The sequence below is a fragment of the Mastigoproctus giganteus genome, chromosome 9 (genome assembly GCF_048544385.1).
Source record: "Mastigoproctus giganteus isolate SK-2022 chromosome 9, ASM4854438v1, whole genome shotgun sequence".
Classification (NCBI taxonomy): Eukaryota; Metazoa; Arthropoda; class Arachnida; order Uropygi; family Thelyphonidae; genus Mastigoproctus; species Mastigoproctus giganteus.
Window position 1 is genome coordinate 171626351 of NC_143583.1, and position 22348 is coordinate 171648698.

Here is a 22348-nt window from a genome sequence, read left to right on the forward strand (position 1 = left end):
TTTAGTTTCAACAATTTCTCTTCCACTTTCCTCTCATTTATCACAAAATCATTTAGCTCTCGGTTAGAGTTTGATAAACTTCTCTATCCTTAAAGAATTTCTCATTTGTGAATGTAAATAACTTTTTGTTAGCTTCCTGAGAAGGATTATCTACAGTTAAACTATCATTGTAAAGTGTACCTATGTGATTCACCCTATTTCATCTAGTTTTTACATACGTAAAGAAGTCTTTGCTGTTTTTCTTTGCAGCCTTTGCTAAAGACGTCTCATAACCTGCTGTAGCTTACCTACCCTCCTTTGTGACCTGACTGACTACTAGTATTTACAATAGCTTTCTGTATCATCTGATAATTTATATGCATTCAATGCATTTTTCTTCCCTGCCACGAGCCTCATTAGTTTATCTGACATCCATTTAGGTCTAAGCCTCGAACAGTATTTCTTTGTTGGTATGAAAAGCCTAGTAGCTTCTACAATTACTGAATACTTCTGGCGCCTCTGTAGCCAGGTGGGCAGGAGCAACAGTGCATAGCACACGCTTCTTGATTAGACCGGGGTTCGAGCCCATCACCACCAAATACGGAGGTCAGGGAATGACCACCGCATATCCCAGGAGCAATATGACCTTAGTTGCTAATGCTCCTAAAAACCAAATAACAAAAAAACAACAAACCTGAATTCTTCCCGATTAGAATTTGATTTTGGTACCTTCATCAGATGGTCCCACTGTACAGAATTTAAAAATGCAAGCAATTTGTAAATTTACAATTTACAAGTGCAAGCAGTGAATTTCCAGCTCCAAGAAATCATAAGTTTTTGAAGACTTTTGCCATTTTATTGAATTAACTGTCATATTATATCATACATATAAGTAGCTTTATAGTCCTAGTCACGCTCGTTATTTTATATTTTTAAGATAGCTATCTATTTTGTAGGTTACTATTTAATATACGTATAGCCATTGTTTTTTCGAATCTTGCCACCATTGTTATTGTATAGATTGAGGGGTAGGGGAATTCAAATTTTTAATTGTGGTAAATTGGTAGCTCTAAAGTTCAGATCACTTATGTTTAACTAAGGATAAAACTAATTTAACATCATGGTCGTTAAAGTATAGCGTAATGTATATTTGGAACTCATTAGCGCAAGGTTTAAATTAAAACTAGATACCATAATACATATCACTACATTTAGGAATCTATTAGATAAGTGTAGTATTGGCAGTTAATTAAAATTTAATCTTATTAATTTTCATTATTAATCAATTGTATTAAAATGGAAATCAGGCCCCAGACTAGAGCAGCAAAGCAGCTGGCACAAAGGAGCAGGAGTGCTGTGGCATGGAGGAGAACCAAAGGGGATGATTCTCCAATGCATCACAGCCTAAAAAAATCTGCAGTTGTGAAATGTTTGCAGACCTTTTTGGAACAGAACTTGATATAGCCAAGGAGAATGTCTTTGTGTGTGCTAGTTGCAGAGAGTGTCAAGAAATCAGGTTTCAACTGATTTCTTGAGAGTTTGAAGAGTCTGGTAGATGCCCTTGAAGGTATTAAAGTGGAAAACCCATCAATCTCTCAACTTCCCAATTCAATGCCAGAGCTCACTCTTGTGCATCAGGCAACACAGTGGCAATCTTCAAGCAGAAAGCACTGGTCCCAAAGGAGCTAGTTATTGTCAGGAAGATGGGTAATATATTGTACAAAAAGGATAGACTTAAGGGTACATCTGCCAGGGGCTAAAGTTGATGATGATGTTGTAGAGCAGATATCATCTTTTAAGGGCACAAAGGGTGATATTGTTCATTAATAACATTAAGAGTAGGAGATCTGCAGATTTAGTAAACAAGTATGGGCCAATGTTGTTAAAAGTTGCAATTTAGGGTTAAATTTGAAAGTGTGTGCAGTTCAGCTGAGAATTGCAAACACTTTCAAATATCACAATTCTCAGCTGAATTGCATTCAGTTGAGAATTGCGATAGGAGGGAGTATATGATGAGAGGCGTGTCAATCAATTCAGCCCTGGAGAGATTGTGCAAGGCTCGTAGGGTAGAATTTTTTTCAGTGTGGTCTGTTCTTGATAACAGGAGAGACACTTCTACAGGGATGGGATACACTTAAGGGAAAGGGTTCTAGAATGTTTGCTGATGCTATCGAGGCAGGATTAGATGATTCAGAAAACTGCTAGCTTGTGGGGATTCACACACTAAAAGATTAACAGTAGCCGCAGGCAGAGGTGAAAGTGATTCTTGCACTGCTTCTATTAGATTGAGCAGCAGCCTCGAAAGCAAGGTGCTGAGGAGTTCACTGGTGGGAGTCTACGTGGAGCAAGTATATATATATGGGATGTGTTAGAGTAACTAAGAGTAAGAACAGGTGCATGTATCCTTGCCTGTACACCATTCTAGGAGTATAGTAAATAAATTTGATTAATTTAAAGCACTGGTCAGAACATCAAAGGCCAGTGTTCTTGGGATATAAGAGACATGCTGTCACACAGATATAATCAGTGCAGAATTGGAATATGAGGAGTACAATGGGTACAGAAAGGATAGGAAGGTAGCAAGGGTTATGAAACACATAAAATCTAAGGAAGTGCATCCAGTTGACATGGCTGAACAGTGCAGTGTTGATTCAGTTTAGTGTGACATAAGCCTGGCACTAATTGTGCAGTCAGATATGAAGTTTTCTGAGCATGTACACCATTGCAAATTTGAGCAGTATGGCATTAAGGGAAAAATGCTGCTAGGGATAAAGGGATGGTTGAGTGGAAGAAGACAGAGTGGTAATCAATGGACACTGCTCTTCTTGGACTAATGTTATTAGTGGAGTCCCCAAGGGTTCGGTGTTGGGTGCATTGTCTTTTTCTGTATTTATTAATGATATTGATCAAGGAATATCAGGCTTAATGTCTAAGTTTGCTGATGATTCAAAGGTTGGCAGGGTTGTTAAGGACACTAATGACAGTATGCTGCTGCAACAGGATCTAGAAATGTTGAGCGGATGGTCTGAGAGGTGGCATTTGTTCTTTAATATTCACAAATGTAGTAGTAGTGGCATGTGATGCAAGAAAGCAAGTGTATGAGCTTATGCAGCATCAGCCAAAAAAAAAAAAAAAAAAATCACACCATTCCCTCCAAATGCCTGTCCAGTTCCTCCTTGAATTTATTTAACCTATCAACTTCCACAACGCCAGATGGAAGTTTGTTCCAGAAATTAACCACCAGCAGGCTAAAGGCAAATTTCCACACATCTATTCTACATCTGCCTTTTCTTAATTTGAATTTATGCCCCCTTAGGTTCATAATCTGAACAAGTGGAAGGATCCCATCAGAATTCAGCATGCTCAACCCATTCAAGGCCTTATACACTTCACTCAGATCACCGCACAGGTGCCTAGTCTCCAGCCACTGCAATTTGCAGAACTTAAGCCTCTCTTGGTAAGAGGATCCCTTCATTCCCTTCACCAATCTTGTTGCCCTTATCTGTACATGTTCAAGCAAATCTACATCCTTGCTAAAATGAGGCCTACAGACCTGTACGCAGTACTCAAGGCGTGGCCTGACCATTGCCTTATACAGAGAAACAATCACCTACTTTTCCCTGCTAGCAAAATTCCTATATATCATTGACAAAACCCCATGACCTGCCCTGGCAGCCTGTCTGCATTGCTCAGAAAACTACATATCTGACTGCACAATTACTCCCAGGTCTTTTTCATTTTCTACCACATTAAGTTAGTACCACACAGTTGGTACTTTTCTCTGGGTTTACTTCTACCCATATGCAGTACTTCGCTTTTGTCAAGGTTAAACTTCAGTTGCCACTTCTCAGCCCATCTGCCCAAATTATCTAGATCCGGTTGAAGTAGCACACTGCCATTACTGTCATTAACAACCCTGCCAACTTTTGCATCATCTGCAAACTTCGACACAAAGCCTGATATACCTTCATCAATATCATTGATAAATATACAAAACAGCAGTGGACCCAACACCGAACCCTGTGGGACTCTACTAATAACATTAGTCCACAAAGAGCAGCACCCATTGCTTACCACCCTCTGTCTTCTCCCACTTAACCATCCTTTTATCCATTGTAGCAACTTACCCTTAATACCATTCTGCTCCAATTTGTACAATAATCTTCCATGCACAACAGTCTCAAAAGCTTTCCTGAAATCCAAATATATGATATCAAAATTATTTTTTGCATCCAGTTCCTTTGTAACCACATCATAATATCCTATCAAATTTGTCTGACAAGATTTTCCCTTAACAAACCCATGCTGTGTCTGAATTATTGCTGCAATAGTCTAGATGATCCTGCAATGCATCTTTAACCAGTGACTCTTTATTTTATCCCGAACAGAAGTTAAACTAACTGGTCTGTAATTACTCTTGTCACCATTCGATCCCCCTTTGTGAATTGGGGATACATTTGCACATCTCCAGACCGTGGGCTCCATTCCTGGACTCAGGGGACCTCCACTGAGTCCAAGGATGCTCTCATAATTATGGCTAAGGGTTTGCTTAGTTCCTTTGCCTCCTCCTTTACTATAACTGGATAGATCCCATCCACCCAGGTGCTTTTCTTATGCTTAACTTCAACAATTTCTCCTCCACTTTGCTCTCAGTTATTACAAAATCATTAAGTACCCTGCTACAATTTGATAACCTTCTGCCATTTTCAAACCTTACTAACTCCTCATGTGTGAATGTAGATGCAAAATACTCATTCAGTTTGTTTGCTATCTGAGCAGGATCATCAACAGTCGAACTATCGATTTCAAGTGGACGAATCAGATTCATTCCCTTCCTTTTAGAGTTTATATAAGTAAAGGAATCCTTGCTGTTTTTCTTTGCATCTTTTGCCAAGGATTTCTCGTAATCTGCCTTTCCCTGTCTAACCTCCTTTGTGACCTGATTACAGACTAGCTTATATCTGCCATAGGCTTCTGAGTCGCTTGATAATTTATGTGCATCCCATGCATTTTTCTTCTCTGGCACAAGTCTCATTAGTTCGTTTGATAACCATTTAGGGCTAAACCTTGAACAATATTTCTTAATAGGTATGAAACTTTTAGTAGAATTCACGATTAATTCCTTGAATGCTTCCCACTTAGAAATTACTGTTGGTAACATCGTCAGTTGCGACCACTGTACTCACCTTTACGGAAGCAAAAACCCTTTCCTTTACCCCTGATGGTAATTAAATCTTTAAGTAAATCCCACATCAGTACACTGATCACTGCCACCTAGTGGTTCCTTTATCTGCAAATTCTTAATACACGAATGATCACTGCTGATAACCAGATCAAGAGTATCACTCTCTCTGGTTGCCTCTTGAACATGCTGCTGCATGTTCGAAAGGCAACATGCAGCAGCTGTTAATGTCTAAGTTTGCTGATGATACAAAGGTTGGCAGGGTTGTTAAGGACACTAATGACAGTATGCTGCTGCAACAGGATCTAGAAAAGTTGAGCAGATGTGCTGAGAGGTGGCATCTGGACTTTAACATTCAGAAATGTAACGTACTGCATACGGATAGCAGTAACCCCAGAGTAATATAATAACTGTGTGGTACTACACTCAAGGTGGTAGAGAATGAAAAGCACCTGTCGCTAATTGTGCAGTCAGATATGAAGTTTTCTGAGCAGTGCAGACAGTCTGCAAGGGTAGCTCATGGTGTCTTGTCAACGATATACAGGAATTTTTCTAGCAGGGATAAGGAGGTGAATTTCCCCCTATATAAAGCAATGGTCAGGCCACACCTAGAGTACTGTATACAGGTCTGGAGGCCTCATTTTAGGAAGAATGTAGAGCTGCTGAAACGAGTACAGAGAAGGGAAACAAGATTAGTGAATGGAAAGAATGGTTGCTCTTACGAAGAAAGGCTTAAGATTTGCAAATTATAGTGTGTCTGGTTACTTCTTCTTCTTCTTGGTCCTTAGCTGGCAGCTGGGGGAGGCGGTTGGCCACGCAACCAGTATGCTGCTGTAGGTGCCGCAGGGTTTCGGACTTGCTCTGTGATGTTCTTCCATACTTTACGATCCATGGCATCAGTCCTGGCCTGGTTAAGGTCGAGACGTCGGCTCTTTAAGTCATTTTCCACTTGCTTGGCCCATGTTTTCCTAGGCGCGGTCCGTTGGATGCTCCATTGGGTGGGTCATTGTCTCCAAAGGATTGTGGATGGTATTCTGTTCGTGCCCATTCTACATACGTGGCCAAACCATCTAAGCCTTCGCTTCTGGATTTGGTCGGCAATGGTTGGTTGCTGTTGGCATCTGGTGCGGATGGCATCATTAGTGATGCGGTCACAAAGTGAGATGCCCAAAATCTGCCGCAGGCATCGCATTTGGAATACCTCAAGTTTGTTTAAATCTAGCTTGAGACAAATCCATGTTTCTGATCCGTAAAGGAGAATGGGCAGGATCAAAGTCCGGAAGAGTCGGATTTTAGTCTTTGAGGAAATGTTAGTCCTCTTCCACAGACACCATTTGAGCGAGGCGAACGCACTGGCCGCCTGTCCAATTCTGCTGTGGATTTCCATGGTGGATGCAACTTTCTTCTCCTGGACCAGCGACCCAAGGTATTTAAAGTCCTGCACTTGCTCGATCTGGACGCCTTCGAGATAGATGGTGGCTTGCGACCCATCTGTTGTCAGGGCCTTTGTCTTATCAGCATTGATCTTCAAACCGTATGGCCGGGCAATGCGGGCAATGTCGTAGAGGATATCCGTGGCTTCAGAGTCATTACCAGCAAAGATAGCACTATCATCGGCAAACATCAGGTCAGTCACATAGTGATCCTTGTCATATTGTATGCCCCGTCTGTTTCTGAATGCTTGCCTCATAATGGCGTCGACCACGATTTTGAAAAGCAACGGGGAGGCTACATCCCCTTGGCAGACTCCAGTTTGGATGGTTAATTCCTCAGATAAATCGTTCTGGATGCGTACCTGGCTGGTTAAACTGTTGTATGCAGTTTGGAGGAGTGTGATGACTTTTCGAGGTACATGTTCGACATCTAGTAGTTTCCATAAGGCAGGCCGATGGACACAGTCGAAAGCAGACTTAAAGTCAATGAAAACAATGACGGTTCGCTGTCCACACCGGATCAGCTGACAGGTGGCAAAGATTTGATCACAGCATCCTCGCCCGGGTCTAAATCCCGCCTGTTCTTCTCGACTGGTTTGCTCGCGATATTTTTGCAGCCTTGACTGGATGATCTTCATAAAGACCTTTCCGATGATGGAAAGGAGGCTGATGCCACGGTAGTTCTTGCAATCCCGGTTATCACCTTTCTTGTGGATCAGTACGATAATGGCTTTCCTCCATGTTAGCGGAATTTGTTCAGTGCACCAGATGGTTTTGAGGAGTGAGTGTAGTCGGCGAAGCAGTACATCTCCCCCAGGTTTGATCGCTTCTGTGGTGACTTGGTCCACTCCTGGTGCCCTGCCATTCTTTAGGGATTGTATGGCTGCTTTCACTTCTTCTACTGTAGGCTCAACATCAACCATGGAGACTTCAGGGGGATCGATCGATAGTGCGGCTTCTGGCGGTCCCTGAGGTGGGTAGTGATTATACAATGCTTTGAAGAATTCACTCCACCGTTGCAGGTGTTCGGATGGTGATCGCACAAAGGTCTCATCAGCATTCTTGATGTTGTCACTAGTCAATTTGGTCTTTCCACTCAGACATCTGAGGGTGCGGTAGAGAGTGCGGTACTCGTTCTTGGATGCCGCCACTTCAAGATCGTCTGCCACTTGGTTCCAGTATGCTTCTCTTTCCGCTGTCATCCTCTGTCGGACTTCTCGGTTTAGCTGCCGGTACCGTTCAAAGTCGACCAACTTTGCCTGTTTCCGTTTGTCCACGAGGTCGAGGCACTCGTCTGATATCCATGGTTGCATTCGACGTCGGGCAGGTGGACATAGGGGCTTGGCACATTCCAGGATGGCATCAGAGATCTGCTTTTCTTCTTCATTTATATCCTCGGGCATGGCTAGCGGTTGGATAGGGCGATCTGATATGCCCCTTTGTTGGCAGCATTCATTAGCTGCCTCCAGTCCAGCTTGGCTGAGCGAGATGACCTTTTTGCATGCCGTAATTTGAGCTGCACCTTAGCCCGGATGAGGTAGTGATCAGATCCGCAATCAGGTCCCCTCATGGCACGAACGTCCATGAGTGATGAGCGAAATCGGGCGTTGATCAGAATGTAGTCCAAGATTGCTGAGTCCTTGCCAGATGGATTTTGCCATGTAAGTTGATGTTTTTGAGGGTGCTGGAAATGGCTGTTTCTGATGATCAGGTTGTTAGATGCGGCAAAGGACAACAAAAAACGTAGTCCGTTGTCATTGATCTTCCCATGGCCAAACTTGCCCATTGTTGTTTCCCAACCAGATCTGTCCACGCCAGTGTGGGCATTAAAGTCCCCTGCGAGGATGATCACTTCTGTCTGTGGAATTGAATCCAGCGTATGTTGGAGCTGGTTGTAGAAGTCATTCTTGGTCGGGTCCAGGCTAGTCTCAGTTGGTGCATAGGCGGAGATAATATGGGTCTTGATGGTGCCCTTGACAGTAAGGACCGCCAGGCGGTCCGATATTGGTTGGAAAGTGATCACACTACTGGTGGCCTGAACATCGACCATAAAGCCCACTCCTGCTTCTTGTTTCTCACCACCAGAGTAGAATAGCATAACCGCTTCGTTAGGTGCTGGTGGTTGGATGATCATCGTTCCAGACCCGGTGAGCCTTAATTCGGATAATGCCGCGATTGATACCTTGCACCTAAGTCTGGTTACTAGGCACCTATAAGGTGATCTATTTGATGTGTATAAGGCCTTTAATGGTTTGAGCAAGCTCACTGCTGATGGAATTTTACCTCTTGCCCAGATTAATTGCCTGAGGAGATATAAATTCAAATTGAGGAAAGACAGTTGTAGAATAAATGTGTGGAAATTTGCCTTTAGCCAGTGTGTGGTTAATTGCTGGAACAAACTTCCATCTGTCGTAGAAGTTCATAGCTTAAATAGATTCAAGGCAGAAGTAGACAAACATATGGAGTGAATGGATGGGTGGAATGGGAATTTTTTTTTTTTTTTATTATTGGCTGATACTGTATAAGCTTGCTTTTTTGCATCATATGCCCTGCTTATGCTAATACTCTTGATCTGATTATCAGGCATGATTATTCATGTATTAAGAATTTGCAGTAAAGGAACCACTAGGGGGCAGTGATCACAGTATACTGATGTGGTATTTGCTTAAAGACATAACTACCATCAGTGGTAAACGGAAGGGATTTTGCTTTTATACTGGTGACTATAGTGGTCTCAGAGAGTTTTTAAAATTCCATGCAGTGGGAACAAATGATGATACTACCAACAGCAAATTCTAAATGGGAAGCATTCAAGGATTTAATCTTGGAAACTACTTAGCTTTTCATATCAACTAAGAAATACTCTAAAGTTTAGGCCTAAATGGATGTCAGATGAGCTGAGACTCGTGGCAGAGAAAAATATATAGGATGCATATAAATTATCAAGTGACACAGAAGCTTCTGGTGGATATTGGCTAGTCTATAATAAAGTCACAAAAGAGGTTAAGAAAGCAAAGGCAGATTAAGAGAAATCTTTCACAAAGGATGCAAAGAAAAACAGCAAAGACTTCTTTACTTATATAAACTCTAGAAGAAAGGACATGAATCAAGTTGGTCCACTTGATATCAGTCATTTGACTCTTGATGATCCTGCTCAGATAGCTGACAAACTGAACAAGTATTTTGTGTCTATATTCACACATGATGAATTCTGCAGGGAAATGGGGAACATAAATGTGTTAAACTCTAATAGGGAGCTTAATGATTTTGTAACTGAGAGCAAAGTGGAGGAGATATTGTTGAAGAAGATAAAGAATATAAGAAAGACACCTGATGTGGATGGGATCTATCCTGTTATATTAAAGGAGGCGGCAAAGGAAGTAAGCAGATCCTTAGCCATTATTATGAGGGTGTCCTTGGACTCAGGGGAGGTCCCCACGGATTCGAGATGTGCAAATATATCCACAATTCACAAAGAATGACACGAGCAATAACAGACCGGTTGTTTTAACTTCTGTTCTGGGGAAAATAGAGTCACTGGTTAAAGAAGCATTGCAGGATCATCTAGAGAAGACTGCAGTAATAAATCAGACACAGCTTGGGTTTGTTAAGGAAAAGTCTTGTCTGACAAATTTGATTGGCTACTATCATATGGTAACAAAGGAACTGGATGCAAAAAAATAATTTTGATATCATATGCTTGGATTTGAGGAAAGCTTTTGATACTGTTGCACAGAACGAACAGTACAAATTGGAGCAGTATGGCATTAAGGGAAAGTTGCTACAATGGATAAAATGATAGTTGAGTGGGAGAAAACGGAGAGTGGTAATGGACGCTGCTCTTCATGGAATAATGTAATTAGTGGAGTTCCCCAGAGTTTGGCATTGCATCCATTGTTGATTTGTATAGTATGAACCAGAGCTGTAATGCTCAATACAGCTCTGGTATAACAAATATTGATATCAACAATTCTACGTTGATATCAATATTTGTTAAATAATAAGATAAGTTTACCTCAATATAGTACATAGAACACTTCTGTATATCATACGGAAGTGTTCTATGTACTATATTGAGGTAAACCTTTCTTATTATTTTACAAATATTGTTGTTTTGTATATTTATCAAAGATTGACAAAGTATATCAGGCTTAATTTCCTAGATGATACAAACATTGGCTTAATATTGCAGATGATACAAACATTAGCAGGTTGGCAGGGTTGTTAATGAGTAATGACAGTATGCCACTGCAACAGGATCTAGAAAAGGTGGACAGATGGGCTGAAGTTTAACTCACAAATGCAAAGTACTGCATATGTGTAGAAGTAACTCCAGAGAAACGTAGCAACTGTGTAGTACTGCATTCAGGGTTATAGAGAACGAAAAAGACCTGGGTGTAATTGTGCACTCAGATATGAAGTTTTCTGAGCAGAGCAGGTAATGGGGTCTTGTCAATGATATACAGGAATTTTGCTGGTAGGGAGAAAGAGGTGATTATTCCTTTGTATAAGGCAATGGTTAGGCCAGCCTTGAGTTATGCATATAGGTCTGGAGGCCTCATTTTAGTAAGGATGTAGAGTTGCTAGAACGAGTACAGAGAAGGGCAACAAGATTAGTGAGGAGAATGAAGGGGATGCTCTTATCAACAAAGGTTTAAATTTTGCAAATTGCAGCACCTGGAAACCAGGTACCCGAGGGGTAATCTGATTGAGGTGTATAAGGCCTTGAATGGGTTGAGCAGGTTCAATTCTAATGGGATTCTCCCTCTTAGATTCTCAGATTATGAACCTAAGGGGGTATAAATTCAAATTGAGGAAGGACAATTGTTGAATTCTTGGTGATTTCCCCCCCGTCTCTCTCTCTCTCTCTCTGTTAGGGTAATTAAGATTTTTTTTTTTTTTTTTTTTGACTGGTGCGGCATAAGCCTCAGGCTTCCTTGCACCATATAGCTAATAATAATAATAGATGTGTGGAAATTTTCGTTTAGCCAGCGGGTGGTTGATTGCTGGAACAAACTTCTATCTGTTATTGTGGAAGTTGATAGCCGAAGAAGTGGGCAAACTTTTAGAGTGAATGGTTGGGCGAAATGGGAAGTTTTTTTTTTTTTTTTTTTACCCTTGATGGTAGTTGCCTCTTTAAATGAATCCCACATCAATGCACTGTGATCACAGCCACCTAGTAGTTTTTTTTATATGCATATTCTTAATGCATGAAGAATCACTGCTGATAACCACATCAGAGTGTTGCTGTCCCTTGTTGCTTCTCTGACATGTTGCTATAGGACACAGTCATTGAATACCTCATGCTGTTGTGCGAGTAACCATCGTACAAGTGGAGTGGAGTGAGTCAATCTGTGGAAAGTTAAAAACTACCATTATAAAAAATTCTAATTTACTGGCCAGTTCTATTTCCCTGTACAGTTGTTTGTTAAACTCATTGCAGTCATTAGGCTTATAAAACTCTCGAACTCTCTTTTTTGTTTTCCCACTGCTTAAGTCACATCAAACTGACTCAACATTGCACTGCCACCCATGTAAAATGGATGCATTGCCTTAGATTTAATATGATTCTTAACTAATAGCATACCCCCCCCCCTTTCTGTAAAAATTGTATTCCCTGTTATAAAAGTTCTGCATCCTTTGTCTGAATGACACAAAGAATATTCAAAATTTTCTTGAATTTTTTTTTTTTTATTCAGAAATAAATGAAAGTGTATACAGTTATTCCAGATTTTTTCAAACCAGTGTCCTTCAGCAGCAGTGCACCAGTGCGTGTAAGTGCAATCATATTTAGTGCTTTCATTGCTAAAAATTGTGATTATCTCAGTAGTACACTTCACTGTGTCTCATCAAATCCTAACCATGTTCTTCATGTAACAATTTAAGCATATCAGAGTGACTTTATAATAGCACATAAAATTTAATGCCATTATAGTACACAGTACTGACATTTTAGCTTTAAACATGGAAACTAAAGTGTAACCCATTTGCCTTTCACAAGTAAACATCAGCTGCAGTTTCCATGTAAGCTTGAACATGATATCTTTTGTTCCAGTTCAAGGTTTATTATCATACAGGGTGTCCATAAATTATTCACCCCATTATAAGCCTTAATTAATTTATTTTAGGAGCTATCTTAAACTAGTTTTTGGCAATTAATAATACAACTCAAATATTTGTTTTAATTTACTAGACTACCACAGTTCAGTCAATATTTCAGTAAACTAGAATTCAGTAACCTTCCATGCGAGTCCCATTAGTGGCATGCAGAACATCAAGGTGATGGATGATTTTATTCCAAACATTAAGAAACATTATTGCCATATATGGAGATCATTAAGAATCACAGTTGGGGATTAGAAGTGCGAAGGTTCCACAATGAAGAGTTCCCTTCTCGTTGGATTGAGAGAGATGACCATATTCCATGGCCTCCTTGCTCCCTGATATCATGCCCTGGATTTCCTTTTATGGGGGTTACATAAAGGATAGAGTGTATGCAAAGAAGGTTAATAACGTCACAGAATTGAAACACTAGATTGAAGAGACAGCTTCCATCATGACAGTAAAGACATGCTTCTTAATGTTTGGAATGAAATCATCTATTCCTTGATGTTCTGCATGCTACTAATGGGGCTCACATGGAAGGTTATTAAATTCTGGTTTACTGAAGTATTGACCAAACTGTGTGATAGTCTACTTAATTAAAACAAAAATTTCTTCAGTTGTGCTATTAATTGCCTAAAATCATTTTAAGATAGCTCCTAAAATAACGATTTATTAAGGCTTATAATGCCATTATGGGTTCCCTATATAATAATAAACTAATTTCAGTATTAATAATTATATGATAACAAACTTTTTTTTAATGTGGCTAATTATGACATTATTCCAGAATCCTTTTAATGTATTTTAATGTCTGTTACATGTAATGTAATATTTACTAAAATTCATTGTATGATCTTATTTATTTTTATGTTTAAAAGGCACTAAGTATTATGGCACTGCCACAAAATATTCCCCAAAGTTTAACTAATCTCATGGATCTGATGAATATTGTTTGGTATCATGCAGGAGACAAGTCTATCAGTGTAAGTTATAAACAAATACTTTTACAGAAATAAATAAATAATAAATATTAATCGTAGTCTGTGTAATGTTTTCTAAATTTTAAATGCATGTTGTGTGTATGTTATGACAAACCTCAAAGCACAGTTAGACAGAATCTGTTTGATATCAAATTTTAATTACATGTTTGGTCAGCAAAAGTTCAGCAGTGGAGATCGGGCATACAACTGTAATCTTGTGATAAAATTTCAGTTTTACTACATGTTGACTGATGAAGTATGGGATTGTAGGCACTAACATAACTGATAACAAACACAGTTTCATGTGCAAAAACAGCAGCATGAGGAGCAATGATCATCATAAATTATTTAACAAATTTCAGTTAATAATTATTAACTCTCACTGTAAAAACCTTGAGATGAATCCTTGATCCCAATAAATTTATATTTCAGTATATCTTACTAATTAAGCAAGTAAACACATGGGTTATGTTAGGGTAGCAAAGAATAGGAACAGGTGCATGTATACTTGCATATACACCAATGCTAGGAGTTTGGTAAATAAATTTGACGAATTTGAGGTATTGCTCAAAACATCAAAGGCAGATATTGTTGGGATATCAGAGACGTGGTGTCACACAGATATAAGGAATGCAGAACTGGAATTTGAGGAGTACTATGGAGGAGGGGATTATAGTATTAGTTACGAAACACATAAAATCCAAGTAAGTGAAGCCAGTCGATATCCCTGGACAGTGCAGTGTCAAGTCAGTTTGGTGTGACATAAGCATTGGGATATCAAAATTGAGAGTAGGAGTATATTACAGGCCTAATGACTCTGATGAGTATAATAAGGAACTGTACAGGGAAATAGAGTGGACCAGTAAATCAGAGAGTCTTATAATTGGGGATTTTAATTTCCCAGATATTGACTGAAATTTGGGGGCCGGTCACCCACACACTAGCAAGCCTTTTGTGGATTTATTGGATGATTGTTTTCTACATCAGCATGTTCAGGAGGCGACCACATGGAGTAATACTCTTGATTTGATTATCAGTAGTGATTCTTCATGCATAAAGAATCTGCAGATAAAGGAACCACTAGGTGGCAGTGATCACAGTGTGCTGAAGTGGGATTTACTCAAAGAGGAAACTACCATCAGAGGTAAAGGGAAGGGTTTTGCTTTCGTAAAGGCGACTACGGTGGTCTGGGACAGTATTTAAATTCTATACAGTGGGACCAACTGATGATGTTACCAACAGCAAATTCAAAATTGGAAGCATTCAAAGTATTTATCTTGGAAGCTACTAGGATTTACATACCAACTAAGAAATATTGTTCAAGGTTTACGCCTAAATGGATATCAGATGAACTAATGAGACATATGGCAGAAAAGAAAAATGCATGGGATACATACAAATTAACACGTGACACAGAAGCCTATGATAGATACAAGTTGATCTGTAACCAAGTTACAAAGGAGGTTAGGCAGGCGAAGGCAGATTATGAGAAATCTTGGGCAAAGGATGCAAAGAAAAATAAAGAATTCTTTACCTATGTAAACTCTAGAAGGAAAGGGATGAATCAGATTGGTCCACTGGCTATTGATGGTTCAACTGTTGATGATCCTGCTCAGGTGGCTAACAAACTAAATGAGTGTTTTGCATCTACATTCACATATGAGGAGTTATTCAGAGAGGGGAATGCCAGAGGTGAATTAAACTCTGGCATTGAGCTAGATGATTTTGTAATAACTGGGAGGAAATTGGAAGAGAAATTGTTGAAGTTAAACATAAGAAAGGCACCTAGGGTGGATGAGATCTATCCAGTTATATTAAAGGAGGCAGCAAAGGAAGTAAGCAAAACCTTAGCCATAATTATGAGAGCTTCTTTGGACTCAAGGGAGGTACCCATAGACTGGAGTTGTGCAAATGTGATCCCAATTCACAAAGGAGGATCAAAGAGCAACACAAGTAATTATAGACCTGTTAGTTTAGCTTCTGTCCCAGGAAAATTAATGGAGGCGCTGGTTAAATAAGCACTGCAGGATCATCTAGACAAGACTTCAGTTATAGCCCGGACGCAGCATGGTTTTGTGAAGGGAAAGGCTTGCCTGACCAGTTTGATTGGATACTATGATGTGGTCACAAAGGAACTGAATGCAGGGAATAAGTTTGATATCATATATTTGGATCTTAGAAAGGGTTTTTATACTGTTGCACATGGAAGACTGCTGAACAAATTGGAGCTGTGTGACATTGGAGGCAAATTGCTGCTATCAATAAAGGGATGGTTGAGTGGGAAAAAACAGAGTGGTAATTAATGGACACTGCTCATCGTGGACTAATGTTATTAGCGAAGTCCCTCAGGGTTCAGTTTTGGGTCCATTGTTGTTTTCTGTATTTATAAATGATATTGATGATGATATGTCAAGCTTAATGTCCAAGTTTGCAGATGATACGAAGGTTGGCAGGGTTGTTAAGGGCACTAATGACAGTATGCTGCTGCAACAGGATCTAGAAAAGTTGCGCAGATGTGCTGAGATGTGGCAAATGAAGTTTAGCATTGACAAATGTAAAGTACTACTTATGGGAAACAGCAACCCCAGAGCAACGTATCAACTCTGTGGTACTACACTGACAGTGGTAGAGAATGAAAAGGACCTGGGGGTAATATTGCAGGCAGATATGAAGTTCTCTGAGCAGTGCAGATGGGCTGCAAGAGTAGCTCATGGTGTCTTGTCAATGATATACAGGAATTTTTCTAGCAGGGATAAGGAGGTGATTATTCCCTTGTATAATGCAATGATCAGCCACACCTTGAGTACTGTATACAGGTCTGGAGGCCTCATTTCAAGAAGGATGTAGAGCTGCTGGAACGAGTACAGAGAAGGGCAACAAGATTAGTGTGAATGGAACAAAGGGTTGCTCTTACGAAGAAAGGCTTAAGTTTTGCAAATTACAGTGTCTGGAGACTAGGCACCGGCGAGGTGATCTGATAGAGGTGTATAAAACCTTGAATGGTTTGAGCATGCTCAATGCCGATGGGATTCTTCCTCTTGCTTAGAATAATCACCTGGTAGGGCAAAAATTCAGATTGAGGAGAGACAGATGTAGGATAGATGTGCAGAAATTTTCCTTTAGCCAGCGGGTAGTTGGTTGGCGGAACAAACCTCCATCCCTTGTGGAAGTTGATAGCCTAAATAAATTTAAGGCTCAGCGGACAGGTATTTCAAATGAACAGAGGGGTGAAATGAAAGTGGGTTTTTTTTTTTTTTTTGGCTGATGCTGCATAAGCTTGCTTTCTTGCATCATATGCCTCTACTAATGCTAAATTCATATTTTAAACTCTTGTTGACTATTTCAGTCACTTCCTTTCTCTCCAGGCATAACCTATCGATATGGGGGGGACACAATTATGGGGAATTTGTTGAAGAGTTATGTGCAAAATTACACTAGATTAACACTAAGATCCAAGTTACCATGGCGCCTCCGTAGCCAGGTGGGAAGGAGCAGCAGTGCGTAGCACACGCTTCTTGATTAGACCGGGGTTCGAGCCCGTCACCACCAAATACGGAGGATGCGGAAAGGTCAGGGAATGACCACCGCATATCCCCGAGCAATATGGCCTTAGTTGCTAATGTTCCTAAAAACCAAATAACAAACCAAGTTACCATATTTCTATTCTAAAATATTGCCTTAAAAAGAACATTGTTCTGGAGTTTGCCAGGGTAAATTTAAATCATAAAATTTCACACATAAAACAACTGGCACTTGCCACATCATGCAATATAGTTAAACTTGCCTTAAAATCTTGGTATTCTAATAAACAAAAATACCTTTCTCAGAACGAAACAGGCCTACGCGCTCTGGATTCATTAAGAATTTATTACAGTTATACACAGAGCGTACAAATAAAGAAGAAACCTTTCTAACCTTTCTCAGGTTAGAAAACTTCATGACAAATTAAAAAATTATCTACACCTAAACGATTGGTCTGTATTGAAGACCTCCATTGATTTGTTGATGGGAAGCACAGGCCACAGAAATAAAAAATAGACTTATTAACAAATTGAATACATTATTTGCAGTATCACGACAAGTTCATTGATGCCCCCCCATGCGTATAAAATGCTAATGCACAATTAGAATGCTGCTGCGAGTTCTCGAACATTGCCTCGCCCAACATGCAACATTACTACAAATCACCAGGTTACAAATCTTTCCTCATATATGCTATCACAGGACCAGATTTCACTTTTATCCAAGGAGGTAAATTAAATTATAATTTACCTCCTTGCAAACTACCTAAAAAAACAGGTCGTAATAGATATTGAATTTGGAATTCGAAATGTCCCACAAAAAGATTTATTTAGTCAACAAGTTAACCAAGTGGTGAATACTGTACCACAGTGTACTGATGTGGGATTTACTTAAAGATTTAATTACCATCAGGGGTAAAGGAAAGGGTTTTTGCTCAGAAAGTTTTTAAATTCTGTACAGTGGGATCAACTGACGATGTTACCAACAGTAAATTCTAAGTGGGAAGCATTCAAGGAATTAATCATGGATGCTACTAAAAGTTTCATACCTATTAAGAAATATTGTTCAAGGTTTAGGAGTAAATGGTTATCAAATGAACTAATGAGACTCGTAACAGAGAAGAAAAATGCATGGGATGTATATAAATTATCAAGCGACTCAGAAGCCTATGGCAGATATAAGCTAGTCTGTAATCAAGTCACAAAGGAGGTTAGGCAGGCAAAGGCAGATTACAAGAAATCCTTGGCAAAAGATGCTAAGAAAAACAGCAAGGATTTCTTTACTTACATAAACTCTAAAAGGAAGGGGATGAATCTGATTGGTCCACTTGAAATCAATGGTTCGACTATTGATGATCCTGCTCAGATAGCAAACAAACTGAATGAGTATTTTGCATCTACATTCACACATGAGGAATTATTAAGGTTTGAAAATGGCAGAAGGTTATCAAATTGTAGCAAGGTACTTAATGATTTTGTAATAACTGAGAGCAAAGTGGAGGAGAAATTGTTGAAGTTAAATATAAGAAAAGCACCTGGGGTGGATGGGATCTATCCAGTTATATTAAAGGAGGCAGCAAAGCAACTGAGCAAACCCTTAGCCATAATTATGAGAGCATCCTTGGACTCATGGGAGGTTCCCACGGACTGGGGATGTGCAAATGTATCCCCAATTCACAAAGGGGATCAAAAGGTGACACGAGTAATTACAGACCAGTTAGTTTAACTTCTGTTCCAGGTAAAATAATGGAGTCACTGGTTAAAGATGCATTGCAGGATCATCTAGACAAGACTGCAGCAATAATTCAGACACAGCATGGGTTTGTTAAGGGAAAGACTTGTCTGACAAATTGATAGGATATTATGATGTGGTTACAAAGGAACTGGATGCAAAAAATAATTTTGATATATTATTTGGATTTCAGGAAAGCTTTTGACACTGTTGCACATGGAAGACTATTGTACAAATTGGAGCAGAATGGTATTAAGGGTAAGTTGCTACAATGGATAAAAGGATGGTTAAGTGGGAGAAGACAGAGGGTGGTAATCAATGGGTGCTGCTCTTCGTGGACTAATGTTATTAGTGGAGACCCACAGGGTTCTGTGTTGGGTCCACTGTTGTTTTGTTTATTGATCAATGATATTGAGAAAGGTATATCAGACTTAATGTCGAAGTTTGCAGATGATACAAAGGTTGGCAGGGTTGTTAATGACAGCAATGACAGTGTGCTACTACAACAGGATCTAGATAATTTGGGCAGATGGGCTAAGAAGTGGCAACTGAAGTTTAAGTTTGACAAATGCAAAGTACTGCATATGGGTAGAAGCAACCCCAGAGAAACGTACCAACTGTGTGGTACTACACTTAAGGTGGTAGAAAATGAAAAAGACCTGGGAGTAATTTTGCAGTCAGATATGAAGTTTTCTGAGCAGTGCAGACAGGCTGCCAGTGCAGGTCATGGGGTTTTATCAATGATATATAGGAATTTTGCTAGCAGGGGAAAGGAGGTGATTGTCCCTCTGTATAAGGCAATGGTCAGGCCACGTCTTGAGTACTTTTTTTTTTTTTTTTTTTTTTTGATTTGGTAGTTGTTGATGCATCGGCATCTGTGGCCATATTGCACCTCCCAAGGTTTTTGCAGTACTTTGATCCAAGCCCGAGGTGGGAATCGAACCCGCGACCTTTGGGTTGCCGGGTAGGTACTTTACTCACTCGGCTAGCCGAGTGAGTAAAGAATGTCGATTTGCTTGCGCATGTACAGAGAAAGGCAACAAGATTGGTGAGGGGAATGAAGGGATCCTCTTACCAAGAGAGGCTTAAGTTCTGCAAATTGCAGTGGCTAGAGACTAGGCGCCTGCGTGGTGATCTGATTGACAGGCATTTGGAGGGAATGGTGTGTTTTTTTTTTTTTTTTGGCTGATGCTGCATAAGCGCATACACTTGCTTTCTTGCATCACATGCCACTACTACTACTATAACACAAAAGAAACGCGACTTCCTAAGTTGAATAATAATGAAAGTTCAGCTGTACGCGATCTTCGGGAAAATAAAGATATTATTATGGATTTTTATTCTCTGCCAAGGGTCTCATTAGTTCATCTGACATCTATTTAGGCCTAAACCTTGAATAGTATTTCTTAATCAGTATGAAAAGCCTAGTAGCTTCCACAATTAGCAATTGTGGAAGCTGCTAGGAATTACGTCCTAGTTGTGGAATAGCTACTAATAGCAATTACTTCCTTGAATGCTTCCCATTTAGAATTGCTGTTGGTAACATCATTAGTTGGTCCCACTGTAGTCACCTGTATGAAAGCAAAAACCCTGCCCTTTACTCCTGAATCTAAAATACAAATATAATACAAATAGCCTAAATCCAAAAATAAGTGTTGTAGATTCCTGTGCCTTTTAATTGAAGTGTGCGTGCATGTGAACTATATGCATTTTAAAAATAAAATATAAATTTCACAGAGAATAGTTTCTGCCCTTCCCTTATCCTGGTCAATTACAGAACATCATTTTACGTAGAAATTTAGAAAGAATATGAATTAATTTGAAAACGAATTTGTTTCTCCATAATTAATTCAATGTTTTTCTTTAATAAATGATTATAGAATAATAAATAAAAAAACTTGAAGGTCTTTCTCTGAAGAATGTATATTATTAGTTTTTAGATAGTATGAATCAGAGCAGTAATGCTCAATACGTTCTATGTTGATATTAATATTTGTAAAATAATACAAGGAGTTTACCTCAATATAGCACATAGAACACTTCCATATGATACTCTCCAGTGAATATAGTATGTAGAACACTTTTGTATGATAATTTCCAGTCAATATAGTACGTAGAACACTTCCGTTCTCTTTTATTCACTTCCTGTCTCTCCAGGTAACCTATCAATACTGGAGAGTATCATACGGAAGTGTTCTACGTACTATATTGAGGTAAACTCCTCTTATTATTTTACAATTATTAGTTTTTATAAATATTCTTATATATAAAAAACTTCCTTTATTTTCAGCTGAATTGGTACACAAAAAGAATTTTATTGGCAGCTGCATACAAATCAACAGAAATGAGCATGTTGCAGGATACAACTGTCAGTCACAAGGATACCTGGGAATTTTTAGACAGGCGTTTAAGTGAATTATCTACAATATTTGAGTACTGCCAACAGGTAAAAGTTAATGTCTCATTTTAAATGTATAGAAATGGTTTCATTTTAATATAAACCTCCTTATAAATTGTATTTAACTTTACAGCTTTTTTTTTTTTTTTTTGAGTTAGACAAATTGATCTTCTAGTTGTTTGTTAATTATAGTAAAATACCATTACAGCAAATGTTGCAGTGAAATTTCCCTTCATTGTATTGAAATTTCATTCTAATAAATATCACTGAATATTATTTCAAAAGATCTAATATCTATTATATAGTAATATCCACTTTGATTTGCTTAAATATCAGCTCTAAAGCCGACCGGGATAGCCGGGTAGGTAAAGTGCCTGCCTGGCAACCCAAAGGTCACGGGTTCGATTCCCGCCTCGGGCTTGGATCAAAGTACAGTAAACCCCCGCTATTTGCAGTATTGCGTATTCGCGATCGCCGATTTAATATAAAATGAAATCTATAAAAAATGTGAATTTTAAAGCGCCGTGAATATTTTCCGCCATAAAAAAACATGAGCTTGACTAAAATTATCTTTCCCGGTTAAAACAGCGCTCAGTGGGTGGGGGAAGACGGGTGACAAAATCACGAGCGTGGATGTTTCTCGCTAATCCTTGTTCAGTATGTGTTATGCGCTTGTCATGGAACGTTTCGTCATTTGCTTTTAATTTCTATGCTTATAAATTTATCAATTTATAAATTGATATGCATACAAAAATGATAAATCTACCGTTTTGCAGTGTTAAAACAGAGCAACAGCCAGAAAAAAAAAAAAAACTACCCACCTCATATGTCCATCACATCTAATAATTTATTTAATTCATTTTTTAAATTTATTCTGTGGTTCTGTGAGTTTGAAGTTGGACACTAAATGGTTATTGGCTGGTGGCGGCACGTATTTGAACTGTTTTGAAAGAGAGAGCGGGAATTATAGAAGTCAATTCAGAAGAATAGTGCCCATGGAAGTATCTGTAGAAAAGGC

At 39.2% G+C, this 22348-nt stretch overlaps 1 protein-coding gene across 2 annotated transcripts in view; it reads left to right on the plus strand.

The window, feature by feature from the left end:
• Positions 1 to 22348, plus strand: part of Coq9 (ubiquinone biosynthesis protein COQ9, mitochondrial) — a 159112-nt gene that overhangs the window by 86248 nt on the left and 50516 nt on the right. For both annotated transcript variants that reach the window (XM_090381378.1, XM_090381377.1), the window contains exons 5-6: positions 13578 to 13682; positions 21223 to 21378. In XM_090381378.1, the coding sequence (XP_090237504.1) occupies positions 13578 to 13682; positions 21223 to 21378 (261 nt within the window). The remainder of the gene's footprint in view (positions 1 to 13577; positions 13683 to 21222; positions 21379 to 22348) is intronic.